The 20,472-nt window shown below is 50.6% G+C and overlaps 1 protein-coding gene across 2 annotated transcripts in view; it reads left to right on the top strand.

Moving 5' to 3' along the window:
- The window catches only part of LOC138797583 (zinc finger protein 414-like), an 84,141-nt gene that overhangs the window by 6,942 nt on the left and 56,727 nt on the right, over positions 1-20,472 (top strand). For both annotated transcript variants that reach the window (XR_011363953.1, XM_069977925.1), the window contains exon 2: positions 19,178-19,313. Coding sequence is in view for 1 of the 2 variants with exons in the window: in XM_069977925.1 (XP_069834026.1) it covers positions 19,178-19,313 (136 nt within the window). In the remaining variant the exon portion in view is untranslated. The remainder of the gene's footprint in view (positions 1-19,177; positions 19,314-20,472) is intronic.

Below are 20,472 nucleotides of genomic sequence, written 5' to 3'. Positions count from 1 at the left end.
GGGGGGATCCTTCTTTCCTCCATTCATCCTCATCATCCTCATCATCCAGTGACATGTCTGGGGGGTAGCGTAGCGTACGCTGCCCCCCAGACACGTCTTTTCCGCCAGTACCGTCCCAATAAGAGATGACGGTATGGCGTGAAATTCTACAAACTCTGTGAGAGTACCTCAGGGTACACTTACAGATTTAGGGTACGTGCACATTGCGGAATGGCAAAGGATAACTCTTTGTGCATTCCGCAGCTGGCACCCGCCGGCGGACTGATGCGGGCGCATGTCTCCACCCGTGTCATAGACTCCATGTTATGCATGGGCGGATTCCATCGTCCGTCCAAAGAATGAACACGTTGGACGGAGAGCAGAATCCGCCCATGCATAGAATGGAGTCTATGACACGTGTGGAGACGTGCGCCTGCATCAGTCCGCCGGTGGGTGCCAACTGCGGAATGCACGAAGGGTTATCTGTCGCGATTCCGCAGTGTGCACGTACCCTTACAGTGTATGTAGGAAGGGACACCCGAATCCTGCCCCAGATGCCCCCTCCCCCCCCATCCTCGGAACAAGTGGGAAGATCGTCCGGAAACTGATCTTCCCACTGCTGGATAAAGGTCACCACCTGTACGGGGATAACTTTTATACCAGCACCCCCTCTTCCGGTCCCTCGCTGCCTGAGCTACTGTAGCTTGCGGCACGATCCGAACATATCAGAAGCAGTAATAGCGCCCTAATATTTAGCAGCCATAGAGCGGACCCAGCGCTTCTAGATATGAAGGACCCCGTATCGCACCAGGACAACATTTTCCAGGTGACGTCCCCCACACTGGAGAACAGGAGACCCCAGAAGAAGTGCAGAGTGTGGAGTAACAGGGGGATCAGGAAGGACACCATTTTCCAGTGTGACACCTGTCCGGATCACCCCGGCCTCTGCATACTGGATCGCTCCAAGGCGCACCACACGTCACTGGGGTTCTACATTATCTAAATTCTGTCCCTTATTCCTATTTCAGGGGTCACGTTGATCCGGGGATTATTCTGATCGCCATTATGGAGTCGGGAAGGAATTTTTCCCAGTGATGAGGCTACTGTCGTCTGCCTCACGAGGGGTTTTTGCCTTCCTCTGGATCAACACAGGTTGAGTTTGATGGACATCTGTCATTTCCAACCTTATAAACTAATAATTGGCCTAATACCCCCAAATAAATTAGAATTGTCCCTTTTCCCCAGCTAAGTAGGTATGGCCGCCATTCCCATTAGAGGATGCCATGATGCAATTACAAAGCCTTTGTGCGGCCAGGACAGTAGAAACCCCCCACAAGTGACCCCATTCTGGAAACTACACCCGATAAGGAATCTAACAAGGGGGGCAGCGGGGATATGGCCCCCAAGTGACGGCCACATTTGGGACGTGAAAATGAAAAACATTTTATTTTTTATTTTCTCGGCACATGTTCTACGTAAGTGCCCGTCACCAGTGGGGTCCATATCCTCACTGCACCCCTTGTTAGATTCCTTATGGGGTGTAGTTTCCAGTTTCCACTTGTGGGGGGTTTCTACTGTCCTGGCAGCACAGGAGCTTTGTAATTGCGACATGGCCTCTATCCTCCATTCCAGCCTCTAAATGGTGCTCTGTCCCTTTGGTGGCTTGCCCTGTGCCCATATGGCACATTATGCCCACATGTGGGGTATTTTCGTACTCAGGGGAAACTACCCTACACGTTTTGTGTTCATTTTCTTTTTTAACCCCTTGTGGAAATGGAAAAAAATCAAGGCTAGACCAACATTTAGTGTAATTTTTGTAAAATTTTTACTCTAAATCATTAATCTTGTCATGATTTTTTCATTTTCACAAGGGGTTAAAAGATAAAAAAAAAACATTTAATGTGTAGCGCAATTTCCCCTGAGTACGGAAATACCCCACATGTGTACATAAAGCGCCATTCGGGTGCAGGGTAAGCCTCCAAAGGGAAGGATTTGGATGGAATGGATTTCGAGGGGCCATGTTGCATTCAAAAGGCCCCTGTGTTGCCAAGACAGTTGAAACCCCCCACAAGTGACCCCATTATGGAAACTGCAACCCTCAGGGAATGTAACAAGGGGTGTAGTGAGCATATGGACCCCACTGGTGACGGGCACAAATGTGGAACAATGTGGCGTGAAAATGAAATATTACATATTTTACACTATAATGTTGGTTTAGCCTTGAATTTATCATTTTCACAAGGGGTTAAAAGAGGGAAAAAAAACAAAATGTGTAGAGCAATTTCCCCCGAGTCCGTAAATACCCCACATGTGGACATAAAGCGCCATGTGGGCGCAGGGTAGGGCTGGGCGGTATACCGCAAAAATACCGATACCGTCACTGGCGTCGGTTAACCGACCTCAACTTAGCCAGGACGGTATCTGCGGTAATTTTTGTTTCCCAGAGAGCTTCTGCACGCAGTCGCGGCCCGGCGTGAGCGCTGCACGTTATGTGCAGGGACGCCGGAATCAGAGCGGGAGGTGGAGGAGCAGCAGGGCCCAGGTGAGAATGCCCGCCCCCGGCACCCGTCCAGTGTGAGCGCCCGCCCTCCCCCTGTCCCATCCGGCGTCCCTGCACACACAGGACATTAGCGTGCAGCGCTCGCCGGGAGGGGGAGTTGGGGGAGCGGCACCAGTCCTGTCCGAGCGCCCTTCTCCTCCGGCCGGCGAGCGCTGCACATGTTAATGTCCTGTGTGTGCAGGGACGCCGGTGTGCGCGCGGGAAGTGGAGGAGCAGCAGGGTCCAGGGGAGAATGTTCCTGAGAGAACCTGTCCTGACCGGCGTCCCTGCACACACAGGACATTAACATGTGCAGCGCTCGCCGGCCGGAGGAGAAGGGCGCTCGGACAGGACTGGTGCCGCTCCCCCAACTCCCCCTCCCGGCGAGCGCTGCACATTAATGTCCTGTGTGTGCAGGGACGCCGGTCAGATCTCAAGGTGGAGGAGCATATGCATGCAGCTCCCTGTATACCAAGACCCCTGCCCGCCCCCCTGTGTACCCAGCCACCCCTGCCCGCCCCCCCTGTGTACCCAGCCACCCCTGCCCGCCCCCCTGTGTGCCCAGCCACCCCTGCCCGCCCCCCTGTGTGCCCAGCCACCCCTGCCCGCCCCCCTGTGTGCCCAGCCACCCCTGCCCGCCCCCCTGTGTGCCCAGCCACCCCTGCCCGCCCCCCTGTGTGCCCAGCCACCCCTGCCCGCCCCCCTGTGTACCCAGCCACCCCTGCCCGCCCCCCAGTGTGCCCAGCCACCCCTGCCCCCCCCCCTGTGTGCCCAGCCACCCCTGCCCGCTCCCCTGTGTGCCCATCCACCCCTGCCCGCCCCCCTGTGTGCCCAGCCACCCCTGCCCGCTCCCCTGTGTGCCCATCCACCCCTGCCCGCCCCCCTGTGTGCCCATCCACCCCTGCCCGCCCCCCTGTGTACCCAGCCACCCCTGCCCGCCCCCCTGTGTGCCCAGCCACCCCTGCCCGCCCCCCCTGTGTGCCCAGCCACCCCTGCCCGCCCCTGTGTGCCCAGCCACCCCTGCCCGCCCCCCTGTGTGCCCAGCCACCCCTGCCCGCCCCCCTGTGTGCCCAGCCACCCCTGCCCGCCCCCCTGTGTGCCCAGCCACCCCTGCCCGCCCCCCTGTGTGCCCATACACCCCTGCCCGCTCCCCTGTGTGCCCAGCCACCCCTGCCCGCCCCCCTGTGTGCCCAGCCACCCCTGCCCGCCCCCCTGTGTGCCCAGCCACCCCTGCCCGCCCCCCTGTGTACCCAGCCACCCCTGCCCGCCCCCCTGTGTACCCATACACCCCTGCCCTCCCCCCTGTGTACCCAGCCACCCCTGCCCGCCCCCCTGTGTACCCAGCCACCCCTGCCCGCCCCCCTGTGTACCCAGCCACCCCTGCCCGCTCCCCTGTGTACCCAGCCACCCCTGCCCGCCCCCCTGTGTGCCCATCCACCCCTGCCCGCCCCCCTGTGTGCCCATCCACCCCTGCCCGCCCCCCTGTGTACCCAGCCACCCCTGCCCGCCCCCCCTGTGTACCCAGCCACCCCTGCCCGCTCCCCTGTGTACCCAGCCACCCCTGCCCGCCCCCCTGTGTACCCAGCCACCCCTGCCCGCCCCCCTGTGTACCCATACACCCCTGCCCGCTCCCCTGTGTACCCATCCACCCCTGCCCGCCCCCCTGTGTACCCATCCACCCCTGCCCGCCCCCCCGTACACACCTGCCCACCTCCCCGTAGAGGAGATAGATAGATAGGAGATAGATAGATAGATAGGAGATAGATAGATAGGAGATAGATAGATAGATAGATAGATAGATAGATAGATAGAGATAAAGCAGCAAGAGTCCGCAGCACACCAGCATGTAGTGAAGAGTGGTTCATTCCATCAAATAAGGTGCAGGATACGACGTTTCAATTCACTTCAGAATCATTTTCAAGCATGCTTATCTCTTCACTATATGCTGGTGTGGTGCGGACTCTTGCTGCTTTGTATTTTGGGATCCCCTGCCAAAGGCCTTTCTGTGTTCAGCACCCTCTACTTCAGCCTTGGATGTGCGTCTGTCACGAACGATAGATCGATATCTTTACAGCGTGTCAGTGCAGTGCCATCTACAGCCCCCTATAATGTACGTCCCTGTACTGTCACCTGTATATACTATATACCCATCATGTATACTCTGGGTACCTATAGTACATAGCTATATACCTGTATATACACGTCCTGTAGTGTGCACATAGCTGTATACCTGTATATACACGTCCTGTAGTGTGCACATAGCTGTATACCTGTATATACACGTCCTGTAGTGTGCACATAGCTGTATACCTGTATATACACGTCCTGTAGTGTGCACATAGCTGTATACCTGTATATACACGTCCTGTAGTGTGCACATAGCTGTATACCTGTATATACATGTCCTGTAGTGTGTACCTAGCCTTGGGTTGCTGCTCATTGAGTTACTGTACTTTTTTTAACTTTATTGAAACAAACTATCCCCAGTTTGGCACGGCCGAGTGGGTGTGGCTTGTAAAAGGGGTGTGGCTTACAAAGGGGGCGTGTCATAGTTATCATCCAATTATCGTTACCGCAGCTACATATGCGATAAACCGCGATATTGATTTAGGCCAATATCGCCCAGCCCTAGCGCAGGGCAAGCCTCCGAAGGGAAGGAGCGCCATTTGGATTTTGGAGGTTGGATTTGGCTAGAATGGATGATGAACGCCATGTCGCATTTACAGAGCCCTTGTGCTGCCAAAACACTGGAAACCCCCCACAAGTGACCCCATTCTGGAAACTGCACCCCTCAAGGAATCTAACAAGGGGTGCAGTGAGGATATGGACCCCTTGATGACGGGCACATTTGTGCCATGAAAGTGAAAAAATGAAATTTTTTACTTTTACGTCACATTGTTCCACATTTGTGCCCGTCACCAGTGGGGTCCATATGCTCACTGCCCCCCTTGTTAGATTCCTTGAGGGGTGTAGTTTCCAGAATGGGGTCACTTGTGGGGGGTTTCCAGTGTCTTGGCAGCACGAGGGCTCTGTAAATGCGACATGGCGCTTGAAATCCTTTTCAGTGAAATTCAGCTTCCAAAAGCCAATTGGCGCTCCTTCCCTTTGGAGGCTCGTCCTGCGCCCCCTTGGCACTTTATCACCACATGTGGGGTATTTCCGTACTCGGGAGAAACTGCGCTACACATTTTGTGTCTTTTTTTGCCTCTTATCCCTTTAAGAAAATGAAAAATTGAAGGCTAGAACAACGTTTTAGTGTAAAAAATAAATTTTTCTTTTTCACGCCATATTGTTCGGAAAATCTGTGAAGCACCTATGGGGTCCAGATGCTCACCGCACCCCTTGTTACATTCCTTGAGGGGTGTAGTTTTCTAAATGGTGTCCCTTTAGGGGTGTTTTTTAGGTTTTGGCACCCCAGAGCCTCTGCTAACCTGAAGTGGTACAGTCAAAAATGACCAAATATAACGGAGGCGTTAAAAATCACTAGGCGCTCCCTTATATCTGAGGCTTGTGGTTGCGTCAAATAGCGCAAGAGGGTCACATATGGGGTATTTCTATAAACTGCAGAAACGGGACAATAATTATTGGGGTGCATTTCTCTGGTAATAGGTTTATAATTATGAAAAATATTGGATTACAATAAAATCTCTGCACAGAAAATTAAAATTTTCAAATTCCTTACACACTTAGCTTTTATTTCTGTGACTCCCCTAAAGGGTTAAAACACTTTCTGGATATGCTTTTGCAGAGTTTGGGGGGTGCAGTTTCTGAAATGGGGTGCTTTGTGGGGCTTTCTAACATACAGGCCCCTCAAATACACTTTAAACCTGAACAGGTCCCTAAAAATATCTGATTTTGAAATTTTACTGAAAATTTGGAAATTTGCTGCTAATGTTTTTAAGCTCCCTATTGTCTAAAAAAAATGAAAGATCGTTTAATAAATGCCGCCAACATAAAGTAGACATGTTGCTAATGCTATTTAATATATAATTTATGTGGTATAACCACTTTCTGTATACGCAAAAAAGTTTCAAAGTTGGAAAAATGCATTTTTTCAAATTTTTTCACATTATTTGGTTTTTTATCATAAAGATTTGTTATGAGTATCGACTCCAATTTACCAGAAATGTAAAGTACAATATGTCACGAGAAAACAATCTCAGAATCAGCCGGATAGGTAAAAGCATCCCGAAGTTATTAATGACTAAAGTGACACAGGTCATATTCATAAAATTTGTCTCTGTCATTAAGGCCATTTCAGGCTCTGTCCTTAAGGGGTTAAAATCGCTCTATTTCCAGGCTTATAGCACTTATATCCTTTGGTCTATGGGGCTGTATGAGGTGTCATTTTTTGCGCCATGATGTTCTTTTTTATCGGTACCTTGATTACGCATTTACGACTTTTTGATCGCTTTTTATTAACATTTTTCTGGATTTGATGCGACCAAAAATGCGCAATTTTGCACTTTGGGATTTCTTGGCCCTTACGCAGTTTACTGTACGAGATCAGGAATGTGATTAATTAATAGTTCGGGTGATTACGCACACGGCAATACCAAACATGTTTGTTTATTTATTTACTTTTATTAATAACCTGGGAAAAGGGTGGTGATTCAGACTTTTATTAGGGGAGGGGGCTTTTTATTAATAGCAACACTTTTTTTTAAACTTTTACACTTATACTAAAAGCCCCCCTGGGGGACTTCTAGTATAAGTGCTTTGATCTCTCATGGAGATCTCTGCAGCATAGATATGCTGCAGAGATCCATGAGATAGGCACTCGTTTACTTCCGGCTGCTGCAGCCGGAAGTAAACGAGTGCTGAGCCGGGGACGGTGCCATCTTGGAGCAGTCCCCGGCCGGCTTCAGTAACGGAGATCGCTCCTCCGGGACAACGTCTCCCCACTAGACACCAGGGATGACGCTGCAAACGGTAATCGGATGCAGCTGTCAACTTTGACAGCTGCATCCGATTACTGTATTAGCGGGCACGGCGATCGGACCGTGTCCGCTAATACCTGCGGTCCCGGGCTACAAGCGGCACCCGGGACCGCCGCGGTTCAGAGCGTAGCCGCCGCGTGGCCCCGCTCTGAACGTCCTTAACGACCGCAGGGCATAAACATACGTCCGTGGTCGTTAAGGGGTTAAACTCCAGGAAGTACGGACTCTGATCTCCCAGGTCCTTAAAGGGGTTATCCAGCAAAAATATTTTTCTTTCTAATCAACTGGTGTCAGAAAGTACCTTTACCTTTTGTAATTTACTTCTATTAAAAAAAATCCCAATCTCATCTTCCCATACTTATTAGCTCCTATATGTCATGCAGTAAATGTTGTTTTATTTTCAGTCTGACACAGTGCTCTCTGCTGACACCTCTGGCTGAGACAGGAGCTCCCCAGAGCAGGTGAGGTTTTCTATGGGGATTCATAGAAAACCAAGACAGAGTTCCTATCTCGGCCAGAGATGTCAGCAGGGAGCACTGTGTCAGACTGAAAATAAAACCTCTCCTGCATGACATACAGCAGCTGATAAGTATGGGAAGACTTGAGATATTTTAATAGAAGTAAATTACAAAACTATATAACTTTCTGACACCAGTTGATTTTAAAGAAAAAGATTTTCGCTGGATAACCCCTTTAACCCCTTAAGGACCGGGCCTGAAATGGCCTTAAGGACTGGAGCAAATTTTATGAATATGACCTGTGTCACTTTATTCATTAATAACTTCGGGATGCTTATACCTATCCGGCTGATTCTGAGATTGTTTTCTCGTAACATATTGTACTTCACATTTCTGGTAAATTGGAGTCGATACTTTTCCAACTTTGAAACTTTTCTGCTTATACAGAAAATGGTTATGCCACATAAACTATATATTAAATAGCATAAGCAACATGTCTACTTTATGTTGGCGGCATTTATTAAACTTTCTTTAATTTTTTTTAGACAATAGAAAGATTAAAACATTAGCAGCAAATTTCCAAATTTTCTGTAAAATTTCAAAATCAGATATTTTTAGGGACCTGTTCAGGTTTAAAGTGTATTTGAGAGGACTGTATGTTATAAAGCCCCACAAAGCACCCCATTTCAGAATTTGCACCCCCCAAACTCTGCAAAAGCACACCCAGAAAGTTTTTTAACCATTTAGGGGAGTCACAGAAATAAAAGCTAAGTGTGTAAGAAATTTGAAAATTTAAATTTTCTGTGCAGAGATTTTCTTGTAATCCAATATCTTTCATAATTGTAAAGCTATTACCAGAGAAATGCACCCTAATATTGATTGCCCCATTTCTGCAGTTTATAGAAATACCCCATATGTGGCCCTAATGCGCTATTTGACGCAACCACAAGCCTCAGATACAAAGGAGCGTCTAGTGAATTTCAACGCCTCCATTATATTTGGTCATTTCTGACTGTACCACTTCAGGTTGGCAGAGGCTCTGGGGTGCCAAAACCTAAAAAACACCTCTAAAGGGACACCATTTTGAAAACTAAACCCTTCGAGGAATGTAATAAGGGGTGCAGTGAGCATTTGGACCCCACAGGTGCTTCACAGATTTTCAGAACAATGTGTCGTGAAAAAATAAAAAAAAAAATTTTTTATACTGAAATGTTGTTCTAGCCTTCAATTTTTCATTTCCACAAAGCGATAAAAGGAAAAAAAAAAACACAAAACATGTAGCGCAGTTTCTCCCGAGTACGGAAATACCCCACATGTGGACATAAAGCGCCAAGCGGGCGCAGGTCGAGCCTCCAAAGGGAAGGAGCGCCAATTGGCCTTTGGAAGCTGAATTTCACTGGAATGGATTTCAAGGGCCATGTCGCATTTACAGAGCCCTCGTCCTGCCAAGACACTGGAAACCCCCCACAAGTGACCCCATTCTGGAAACTACACCCCTCAAGGAATCTAACAAGGGGTGCAGTGAGCATATGGACCCCACTGGTGACGGGCACAAATGTGGAACAATGTGACGTGAAAGTGAGAAATTTCATTTTTTTCACTTTCAAGGCACAAATATGCCCATCATCAAGGGGTCCATATCCTCACTGCACCCCTTGTTAGATTCCTTGAGGGGTGTAGTTTCCAGAATGGGGTCACTTGTGGGGGGTTTTCATTGTCTTGGCAGCACAAGGGCTCTGTAAATGCGACATGGCCTTCATCATCCATTCTGGCCAAATCCAGTCTCCAAAATCTAAATGGCGCTCCTTCCCTTCGGAGGCTTGCCCTGCACCCACATGGCGCTTTATGTCCACATGTGGGGTACTTACGGACTCAGGGGAAGTTGCTCTACACATTTTGTGTGTTTTTTTTTCTCTTTTAACCCCTTGTGAAAATGAAAAATTCAAGGCTAAACCAACATTATAGTGTAAAAAATGTAATATTTCATTTTCACGCCACATTGTTCCACATTTGTGCCCGTCACCACTTGTGGGGGCTTTTACTGCCTTGGCAGCACAGGGAGTTTTGAAAAGCAACATGGCCCCTCGAAATCCATTCTACCCAAATCCAGCCCCAAAAAGCTAAATGGCGCTCCTTCCCTTCAGAAGCCCGTCTTGCGGCAGCATAGCGCCTTAAGTCCACATGTGGGGTATTTCCGTACTCGGGGGAAATTTCTCTACATGTTTTGTTGTGTTTCTTCTCTTTTAACCCCTTGTGCAAATGAGAAACGTCAAAACTAGATCAATGATGTTGTGTAAAAATTACATTTTTTACACTTAAACATTGGCCTAGCCGTGAATTTTTCATTTTCACAAGGGTTTAAAAGAGAAAAAAAACACAAAACGTGTAGAGCAGTTTGTCCCAAGTACGAAAATACCCCACATGTGCACACATAAAGCGCCATGCGGCCGCAAGACGGGCCTCCGAAGGGAAGGAGCGCCATTTGGCTTTTGGAGGCTGGATTTGGCTGGAATGGATTTCAAGGGCCATGTTGAATTTACAAAGACCCTATGCTGCCAGGACAGTAGTAAACCCCCACAAGTGACCCCATTCTGGAAACTACACCCCTCACGGAATCCAATAAGGGGTGCAGTGAGCATATGGACCCCACTGGTGACAGGCACAAATGTGGAACAATGTGACGTGAAAGTGAAAAATTTCGTTTTTTCATTTTCACAGCACAAATGTGCCCGTCATCGAGGAGTCCATATCCTCACTACACGTCTTATTAGATTCCTTGAGGGGTGTAGTTTCCAGAATGGGGTCACTTGTGGGGGGTTTTCAATGTCTTGGCAACACAGGGCCTTTGTAAATGCGACATGGCATTCACCATCCATTCTAGCCAAATGGCGCTCCTTCCCTTCGGAGGCTTACCCTGCACCCCCATGGCACTTTATGTCCACATGTGGGGTATTTCCGTACTCAGGGGAAATTGTTCTACACATTTCGTGTTTTTTTTATCTTTTAACCCCTTGTGAAAATGAAAAAATAAAGACTAGATCAATGATTTAGTGTAAAATTTACATTTTTTTTTTTTTACACTAAATGTTGGTCTAGCCCTGATTTTTTTTCATTTCCACAAGGGGTTAAAAGAGAAAATAAACACAAAACGTGTAGGCTAATTTCCCCTGAGTACGAAAATACCCCACATGTGGATATAATGTGCCATGTGGGCACAGGGAAAGCCACCAAAGGGAAAGAGCGCCATTTAGAGGCTGGAATGGAGGACGAAAGCCATGTCGGATTCGCAGAGTGCCTGTGCTGCCAAAACATTGGAAACCCCCCACAAGTGACCCCATTCTGGAAACTACACCACTCAAGGAATATAACAAGGGGTGCAGTGAGCATATGGATCCCACTGGTGACAGGCACAAATGTGGAACAATGTGCTGTGAAAATAAAAAATGTAATTTTTTACACTAAAATGTTGGTGTAACTTTGAATTTTTCATGTTCACAAGGGGTTAAAAGAAAAATAAACGCCTAATCACGTAGCGCAATTTCCCCCGATTACAAGAGTACCCCACATGGGGACACAAAGTGCAAAGTCACCGCACGGAAAGCCTCCAAAGGGAAAGAGCGTAATTTGGATTTTGGAAGCTAGATTTGGCCAGAATGGAGGACGAAGGGCTCTCAGAGCCCCCGTGCTGCCAAAACAGAGGAAACTCCCCACAAGTGACCCCACCAAACTCAGGAATCTGTGGTTCGTACGGGGTGGGGTCACTTGGGGGGGCTTGTGGGGCTTCCTGGGGCCTAGTCCTGGGGCAGCGCCTTGGGGGCTTGTCATCACTAAATGGTGACGACGATGAGGAAGGAAGAGGGAATGAGGGATCTTCTTCTTCTTCCTCACTGGTTGTCTCAGTATCGGAGGCAATCCAGGCGAATGCCTCTTCAGCCGAGAACAACCTGTGGGCCATTTTTTTGTTATTTTTTCTTTAGGATGCCTTCACACACACCGGATACGCACACTGCGGATCCAGCGTCAGTGCATCCCTATGATTGACATGCCACTGCGTATATGTAAGTTAACGACCGCTGGCCAGAGCATACTTTATCTCCTCCCCGCTCCGGCTTGCTTCGGGGCTCCCGGCGTCTGCTCATACCGCGCAGCCAATCAGTGAGCTGCCCCGCCGCAGCTACTGATTGGCTGAGCGTGACGTCCTGCTGAAAACCCCCGAAGCAAACCAGAGTGGGGAGGAGGTGATGTATGCTCCGGCCGGCAGGGGGTTAACTTACGTACACGCAGTGGGGAGGGTGGCAGGGGAGGGGAGAGGGGCGGCAGGACGAAGGGGAGAGCAGAGAGGGTAGGAGGAGGGGAGAGGGGCGGCAGGACGGAGGGGAGAGCAGAGAGGGTAAGAGGAGAGGGGCGGCAGGACAGAGAGGGTAAGAGGAGAGGAGCGGCAGGACAGAGGTGAGAGGAGAGGGGCGGCAGGACAGAGGGGAGAGGGTGAGAGGAGAGGGGCGGCAGGACAGAGGGGAGAGGGTGAGAGGAGAGGGGCGGCAGGGGAGAGGGTGAGAGGAGAGGGGCGGCAGGGGAGAGGGTGAGAGGAGAGGGGCGGCAGGACAGAGGGGAGAGGGTGAGAGGAGAGGGGCGGCAGGACAGAGGGGAGAGGGTGAGAGGAGAGGGGCGGCAGGACAGAGGGGAGAGGGTGAGAGGAGAGGGGCGGCAGGACAGAGGGGAGAGGGAGAGAGGAGAGGGTGGCAGGAGAGAGGGGAGAGGGTAAGAGGATAGGGTGGCAGGACAGAGGGGAGAGGGTGAGAGGAGACCGTGGCATGACAGAGGGTGGAAGGAAAGGGGAGAGTGGCAGGAGAGGGGTGGAGGACGCAGGGGAGGGTGGCAGCAGGACGAAGGGGAGGGTGGCGGCCGGACGCAGGGGAGGGTGGCGGCCGGACGCAGGGGAGGGTGGCGGCCGGACGCAGGGGAGGGTGGCGGCCGGACGCGGGGGAGGGTGGGCTGGCAGGACACGGGGGGGGGGCTGGCAGGACACGGGGGGGGGGGGGGGGGGAGCTGGCAGAACACGGGGGGAGCTGGCAGAACACGGGGGGGAGCTGGCAGAACAGAGGACACAGGGGAGGGCTGGCAGGACACGGGGGGGGCTGCAGGACGGATGGGAGCCTGAAAAAACGGAAGGGGGGCTGGCAGCACGGAGGGGGGGGCTTCAGGATGGAGGGGGGCTGTCAGCACGGAGGGGGGGGCTTCAGGATGGAGGGGGGCTGTCAGCACGGAGGGGGGGCTGCAGGATAGAGGGGGGCTGTCAGCACGGAGGGGGGGGCTGCAGGATGGAGGGGGCTGTCAGCACGGAGGGGGGGCTGCAGGATAGAGGGGGGTTGGCAGCACGGAGGGGGGGCTGCAGGATGGAGGGGGCTGTCAGCACGGAGGGGGGGGCTGCAGGATGGAGGGGGCTGTCAGCACGGAGGGGGGCTGCAGGATGGAGGGGGGGGCTGCAGGATGGAGGGGGGGCTGTCAGCACGGAGGGGGGGGGCTGCAGGATGGAGGGGGGGGGGCTGTCAGCACGGAGAGAGGGGGCTGCAGGATGGAGGGGGGCTGTCAGCACGGAGGGGGGCTGCAGGATTGAGGGGGGCTGTCATCACGGAGGAAGGGGGGCTTCAGGATGGAGGGGGGCTGTCAGCACGGAGGGGGGGGCTGCAGGATGGAGGGGGGGGCTGTCAGCACGGAGGGGGGGGCTGCAGGATGGAGGGGGGGGCTGTCAGCACGGAGAGAGGGGGCTGCAGGATGGAGGGGGGCTGTCAGCACGGAGGGGGGGCTGCAGGATTGAGGGGGGCTGTCATCACGGAGGAAGGGGGGCTTCAGGATGGAGGGGGGCTGAAAAAAACGGAAGGGGGGCTGGCCGGACTGAGGGGCGGCTGGCCGGGCGCATGGTGGCAGTGGAAACATGGGGAGGAGGAGGAGGGGAGGAGGAGGAGAAAACACCGGGGAGTCACGGGGGGGGGGGGGCGGATGGAGGAAGAGGAGGACGACGGAGGGGAAGGACGCAGGAGGAGGGAGGCGATGCAGCAGGGTGGGAAGCACAGGGAGATCATCTGTTCTGATCTCCCTGTTAGCGGAGGCGGCGGCGGCAGCTCGAGGGGAGGAGGCGCCCGGCACCCTCCAGGACCGCAACGGGCGCCGGGTGCACGCTGCTCCCATTATCTCCTTCTCTGCTGCTGATTATCAGCAAGCAGAGAAGGTGATGATGGTGGTTGTAGTGTGGATCGCCCGTGATTGGCCGGCTGGTGGCAATCACGGGCGATCGGGGGGCCGGATCAACAGGCAGGTGATGCCCGGTCACAGCTGTGATTGGTGCTGTCTCTGACAGCACCAATCACAGTTCTTTGCCGGGGTCCGGTCCCAGAAATCCAGCAAATTGCTGTGATTGGCCGATGCGAAGTCATCGGCCAATCACAGCGATCATAGTCACGGGGGGCAGGGAAAATGCCCCCTATGTGACACAGGAACATGGCTGCTGATAGAATCAGCAGCCATCTTCACCGGAGCGCCGCGCGATCTCGCGCGGCGCCCGTTTAAAGGGCCGGCGTACCGGTACGTCATGGGTCCTTAAGTGACAGGGATCCATGACGTACCGGTACGTCATGGGTCCTTAACAGGTTAAACCAGGGCAGAGTAAAAGGAGGAGGCAGAGCAACTGCTGGAGACTCTCTACTTCATAGTAATGTATCACCAGGGAGTGTCTATCTATTAGGGCTGGGCGATAATGGCGTAAATTAATATAGCGGTTTATCGCACATGTAGCCGCGGTAACAATAATTCAACGATAATTATGACACACCCCTTTTTGCAAAACACACCCACTTGCCATGCCAAATTGGCGATATTTTAATTTTAAAAAAAGTAAAAAGGAACTCACTGAGCAGCAACCCGTGGTTAGTCTATTATTATTATTATTATTTGTCATTATTTGGGGGTCTCAGCAGAGACCTGGACGTGTATATACAGGTATAAAGCCACTACAGGCTGTGTATACACAGGGGGTCACATAGGGATAGGTGTGTATGACTATATGGGGGGGTGGATAGGGGTGTATTACTATACATGGGAGTGCATAGGGATTGAAGTGTATGACTATACAGGGGGCACATAGGGGTAGGGGGCGGATAGGGGTGTATGACTATACGGGGGGCATTACTATAAAGGGGGCACATAGTGATAGGGGCGGTCAGGGATGTATCACTGTACGGGGGGGGACAGGGGTGTATCACTGTACAGGGGGGGGGCGGACAGGGGTCTATGACTGTACGGTGGGGGGGCGGACAGGGTGTATGACTATACAGGGGGGGCAGACAGGGGTGTTTGACTATACGGGGGGGCCGGACAGGGGTGTATGACTATACAGGGGAGGTGGACAGGGGTGTATGACTATACAGGGGGGGCAGACAGGGGCGTATGGCTATACAGGGAGCTGCATACCGGGACCTGTAGTCCCCTCAGTAAGAATACAGGACTGTAACATAAGAGGAATGGATGGCTCCAGCCATTCATTCCTCCTATGTTACCATCCTGTATTCTTACTGAGGGGACTACAGAACAGCCGCAACCAAGTGCTGCTATGACATGGCCGCCTCCCTGCACACACAGGACAACATGTGCAGCGCCGGCCAGGTGTGTGTGTGGGGGGGGGGGGGGGATGCTCGGTCGGGACTGGTGCCGGTCCCTCCTCCGAGCAACCCCCCCACACCCGGCCTGCAAGCCCTGCTTATGTTGTCCTGTGTGTGCAGGGAGGCGGCCATGTCATAGCAGCACTTGGCAGCGGCTGTTCTGTAGTCCCCTCAGTGTGCAGGGACGCCAGTCTGGACTGGGGGAGGGGGGCGCATTCTCACCTGGGCCCTGCTGTTGCTCCACCTCCTGCTCTGATACCGGCGACAGGACGGCAGCAAGGACATAAAAATACATAGAAATACAAAAATACCGCAAATACCGTCCTGGCTAAGTTGAAGTCGGTTAACCGACGCCAGTGACGGTATCGGTATTTTTGCGGTATACCGCCCAGCCCTACTATCTATGCATGTCTGTCTGTCTCATAAAATTTCTGTATAGTAAAAGCAATCTACTTTTCTCCTGTTCTGAATTACAAGTCCCAGCATGGCAGACCTTCTTGACCTGCTGGGACTTGTAGTTATGCTTAGGCCATGTTCATGCAGGAAAAAAATGACTAAGTCCCCAAACAGCTCTTTGAATCCTCAGTTTCTGTTGAGTTCATATGCACTATTTTCGGCTTATTTTCGATATGATATTTTGGAGACATTGCAACTAGGGATGAGTGAACCGGCCGAAGTTCGGGTTCGTATGTACCTGAACTATCGGCTTCTTATTCCCTCTGTCTGGCCGCTCCGTGGAGAGGGTGGGTACAACCTTGAGGACCGCCTGGAAAACTGGGATACAGCTATAGCCATAGGCTGTGTCCCAGTTTTCTAGGCGGTCCTCAGGCTGTATCCACCCTCTTCACGGAGCGGGCAGACAGCGCGAATCAGAAGCCGATAGTTCCGGTTCATACGAACCTGAACCTCGGCCGGTTCGCTCATTCCTAATTGCAACCAGTTACAAGAGAGTTATGGACTCAACACACAATGGTTGTTCCAGAACCAATTACTATTGTATCTTATTGTATGTTGTACTTTGAGTTGTATGCAATCTTGTGGACAGTAGTTGTCACTTAAAGGAGAACTCCAGAGGAAAAAAAATACAGTGTAAGGTGGGGGAACATAATAAAGAATGTTTACATACCAGACTCCCGTCAGCAATAAAAAAAAAAAAACACACTGATGCGAACAGAGCCTTAGGGTATGTTCACACTGAGTAAATTAGGCAGAATTCCGCAGCCGAACTTTCCGTCACGGGATCCCGCCTGTCTCAGTGTGCCACAGCCTGTCTATGGGAGAGCGCTCGCTCCTTTGCTGCTGCTCAGAGAGGTGACACCTCACTTCTTTAAGTGGAGAATAGCAGCAGTGGAGGCGTTCGCACTGGGACGGGCGGGATTCTGCGGCGGAGAGTTCCACTGCGGATTTCCGCATAATTTACTCAGTGTGAACATACCCTTAGGCTGCATTCCCACGTTCCGTGATCCTGACAGATCACGGACGTGGAATGCATGTACCGGAGCGCCCGGACAGCATCTGTAATTAGATGCTGGGAGCGGGGGAGACTGTATTCATAAGCGCTGCGCTGTAGTAACAGCACCGTACGGCTGATTCATTACAGCGCAGCGCTTATGAATACAGTCTCCCCCGCTCCCAGCATCTAATTACAGATGCTGTCCGGGCGCGGGGGGACTCCGGTACATGCATGTCAGGATCACGGAACGTGGGAATGCAGCCTTAAGGTGCACAGTGGTAACGACTATGTATCTGTTTGACTTGACAATGCATGCAGAAGGTTAGAATGGTCATGCAGAAGCCTTACATTAAAGGGGTAGTGCGGCGCTAAAAAAATATTCACAGAATAACACACATTACAAAGTTATACAAATTTGTAATGTATGTTATGTCTGTGAATGGCCCCTATCCCGTGTCCCACCACCCCCGCCCGTGTACCCAGAAGTGTTGGTGCATTATACATTACCTGATCCGTGTCGAGGGCCGTCCGCCATTTTGTGCCAAACGTCATCTTCGGACGGACGGCCGTGCTCCCCCCTCCCCCACCCGGTCAGTTAACCCCATAAATGCCGATCGGGCAGCAGGAGGAGGCTGCGGCATATTGCCTCCTCTTTCTGCCACTGCTGGTGTCCTCCCCAGCTCCCCCCGCATCGCATCGCGGGGGGGAGATCCGTCCCACTAGACACCAGGGATGTTGTGCATGAAGCACTTTAATGCAGCTGTCAGGTTTGACAGCTGCATTGAAGTGCTTAATTAGCCGGCGCGGAAACGGGACCCGCGCCGGCTAATAGAGGCACTGCCCGGCTGCACGTGTCAGCCGGGATCAGCGCCGCTCTAAACACCCCCCGCGGCACCATGACGTACCAGGTACGTCATGGGTCGCTAAGGGGTTAAATAAACAAATAAAAAAAGGCCCCAAAATTCACCATGTCTCTGTCATGTGTGAGGCCTGTGGTTTAGTCAGGGGACGCACTGCAGCCACATTTGGGGGATTTCTAGAAACACTGGAATAAGGGGAATCAATAGTGAGTGGTATTTCTCATTTAGTATTTGCTGTATTAGAGGAAAAAATGGATTATAATGGAATATCTGCCAAAAAAATTAAAATTTTAAATTTTCCCTCGAACTTGCTACGAAACACCTAAAGGGTTATTAAACTTTTGAAATGTTACTTTGAATACTTTGAGGGGTGCAGTTTTTACAGTGGAGGGATTCATGGGGGTAACTAACAAACAGGCCCCACAAATCCACTTCAGAACTGAACTGGTCCCCCAAAAATTAGAATTTGAAATTTTCCTGAAAATTTGAAAAATCGCTGCAAAATGTCAAAGCCCTTTAACATCTTAAAAAGTAAAAGAACGTTCACCAAATAAATGTCACCATAAAGTAGACATGTTGTAGATGCTGCAGTAATAATTAGTTCATGTGGCATGACTATCTTTCTTAGGAAAAGAGAATTTTTAATATAAAGAAACATAATTTTTTCTAATTTTTGCGCAAATGTTGTCCTTTTTAAAAAAAAAAAAAATACTGAGTGTATCAACCAAAGTATACCACAAACATAAAGAGGAATATGTCACAAAAAAACTATCTCAGAATAACCGCACTAGTTAAAAGCATTGCAAAGTTATTACTACATAGAGACAGGTCAGAATTGAAAAATAGGCCCTGGTCATTAAGGCCAAAACAGGCTGTGGAGGCAAGCGGTTAAAGGGCCTTTTACAAGGGCTGATTGTTGTGCAATAAAACATTTGAATTAAAACATATTGTGTAAACAGGTCAATGATCAAACGACAAATGAAAATTTGTTCATATATATATATAATAGAGCATCTTTTGATCTGAACTCATTTTGTTGAGATGTTCATGGTGTGAACCATTTAAGATGCAATTGCAGATTGGGGAAGGTCCATTGTGTCTCTTCTGTATAGAACTGAAAAATAATGACCTCTAACTGCTGCTTTATTTACAACAAATAAGAGATCCTTTTCTGTCTTATTTTTATTGTTTTGCAGTGAGTAACAATTGTTTTATTTTTATAACAATAATAAAATGCTACCTACATAATAATAATATTCTATATAGCACCTACTATACATATATATGTTCTTTTAGGAAAAACAAGAGGAACAACCAACAGAGGCACAGACTGCAGATACCGTGCTGTCTACACCCCAGTCTGTAAGAGGGGTCAAAGTTGAAACCAAGAGACCAAGAGAAGGGGGCAGAAAGAAGAACCTCTTGCCCTCACGTATGTATAGCATAGTCAAGCACTGTTTTATGTGCAACATATTGGTAATTGGTAGGTGGAGGTAACAGAAACACTGTGAACAGAAAAACATTTAGATCCGTAGGATAGGAGATAATAAACTGACACTGGGGGTCCAACTGCCCGGACCTCTCCCTCTTTAAAGCAAATGTACCATTTCAATCCACAAATTAATCCTTTTATAGGACCTTAAAGTGACACTGTCACCCCCTATTTGCATTTTGACTGCTCTCCATAGGTGTAAAGGGTAAATGTTACAGCTTTCATTACTTATTTTATATTATACCTCATGGTGCTTGTTCTGGTAAAAATACGTTTTTATCACCTGTGGATTGGTATATGTGGGCGGGGCCCTCAAACCTTTTGTGCCCCTAGCGCCACTTAGCCCCGCCCCATCTGTGACATCATCACCGCATATGCCCCACCCCCTTAGCAGCCATTGGAAGGGCCAGCCTAAAGCTCTAGGCCCCACCCCCCTAGATTGTCCCACACCAATAGCCGCTGAGAGGGCGGAGCCTATGCGACAATGTCACGGATAGGACGGGGCTAAGTGGTGCTAGGGGCGGGGCGATGTGGCACAGAGGCTATGAGGCCCCGCCCACATACACCAATCCACAGGTGATAAAAACGACTTTTTACCAGAACAAGCACCATGAGGTGTGATATAAAATAAGTAATGAAAACTGTAACATTTACCCTTTAAACCTGTGGAGAGCAGTCATAATGCAAATAGGGGGTGACAGTGTCACTTTAAGGGTGCCTTTGCTGATTCTGCCGATGTTGTGCTTTTTTAATCTACTGCCCTTTTTCTGCGATCTGCGCCATTTTCTTAATATGCAAGAAGGTGCACATCTCATGGGATGGGATATTGGGGCACTGGGCTATTCTCCAATGCACTGAGCGACCTCATTTGCATATTTAGAAAACCGCGCAGTTTTGCAAATTTGTGGAAGAATCAAGTGGCAGTTTGGGAAAAAAGGACAACATTAGCAGAATCAGCACATCGGCGCCCATAAGGTCGTATAAAAGGCTTAATATGTGGATTGAATTGGTACATTTGGAGATGGGAGAGATAGCATGCTGCTCGCAAAACCGAGGTAGATTGCTCGTCTGTTATGTTTGAGCGGTTGGAAAACAGGAA

This window comes from Dendropsophus ebraccatus, chromosome 7 (assembly GCF_027789765.1).
Source record: "Dendropsophus ebraccatus isolate aDenEbr1 chromosome 7, aDenEbr1.pat, whole genome shotgun sequence".
NCBI classification, from domain to species: Eukaryota; Metazoa; Chordata; class Amphibia; order Anura; family Hylidae; genus Dendropsophus; species Dendropsophus ebraccatus.
Note: the sequence above shows the minus strand (reverse complement) of the source record. Positions and strands in the feature narration are given on the sequence as shown.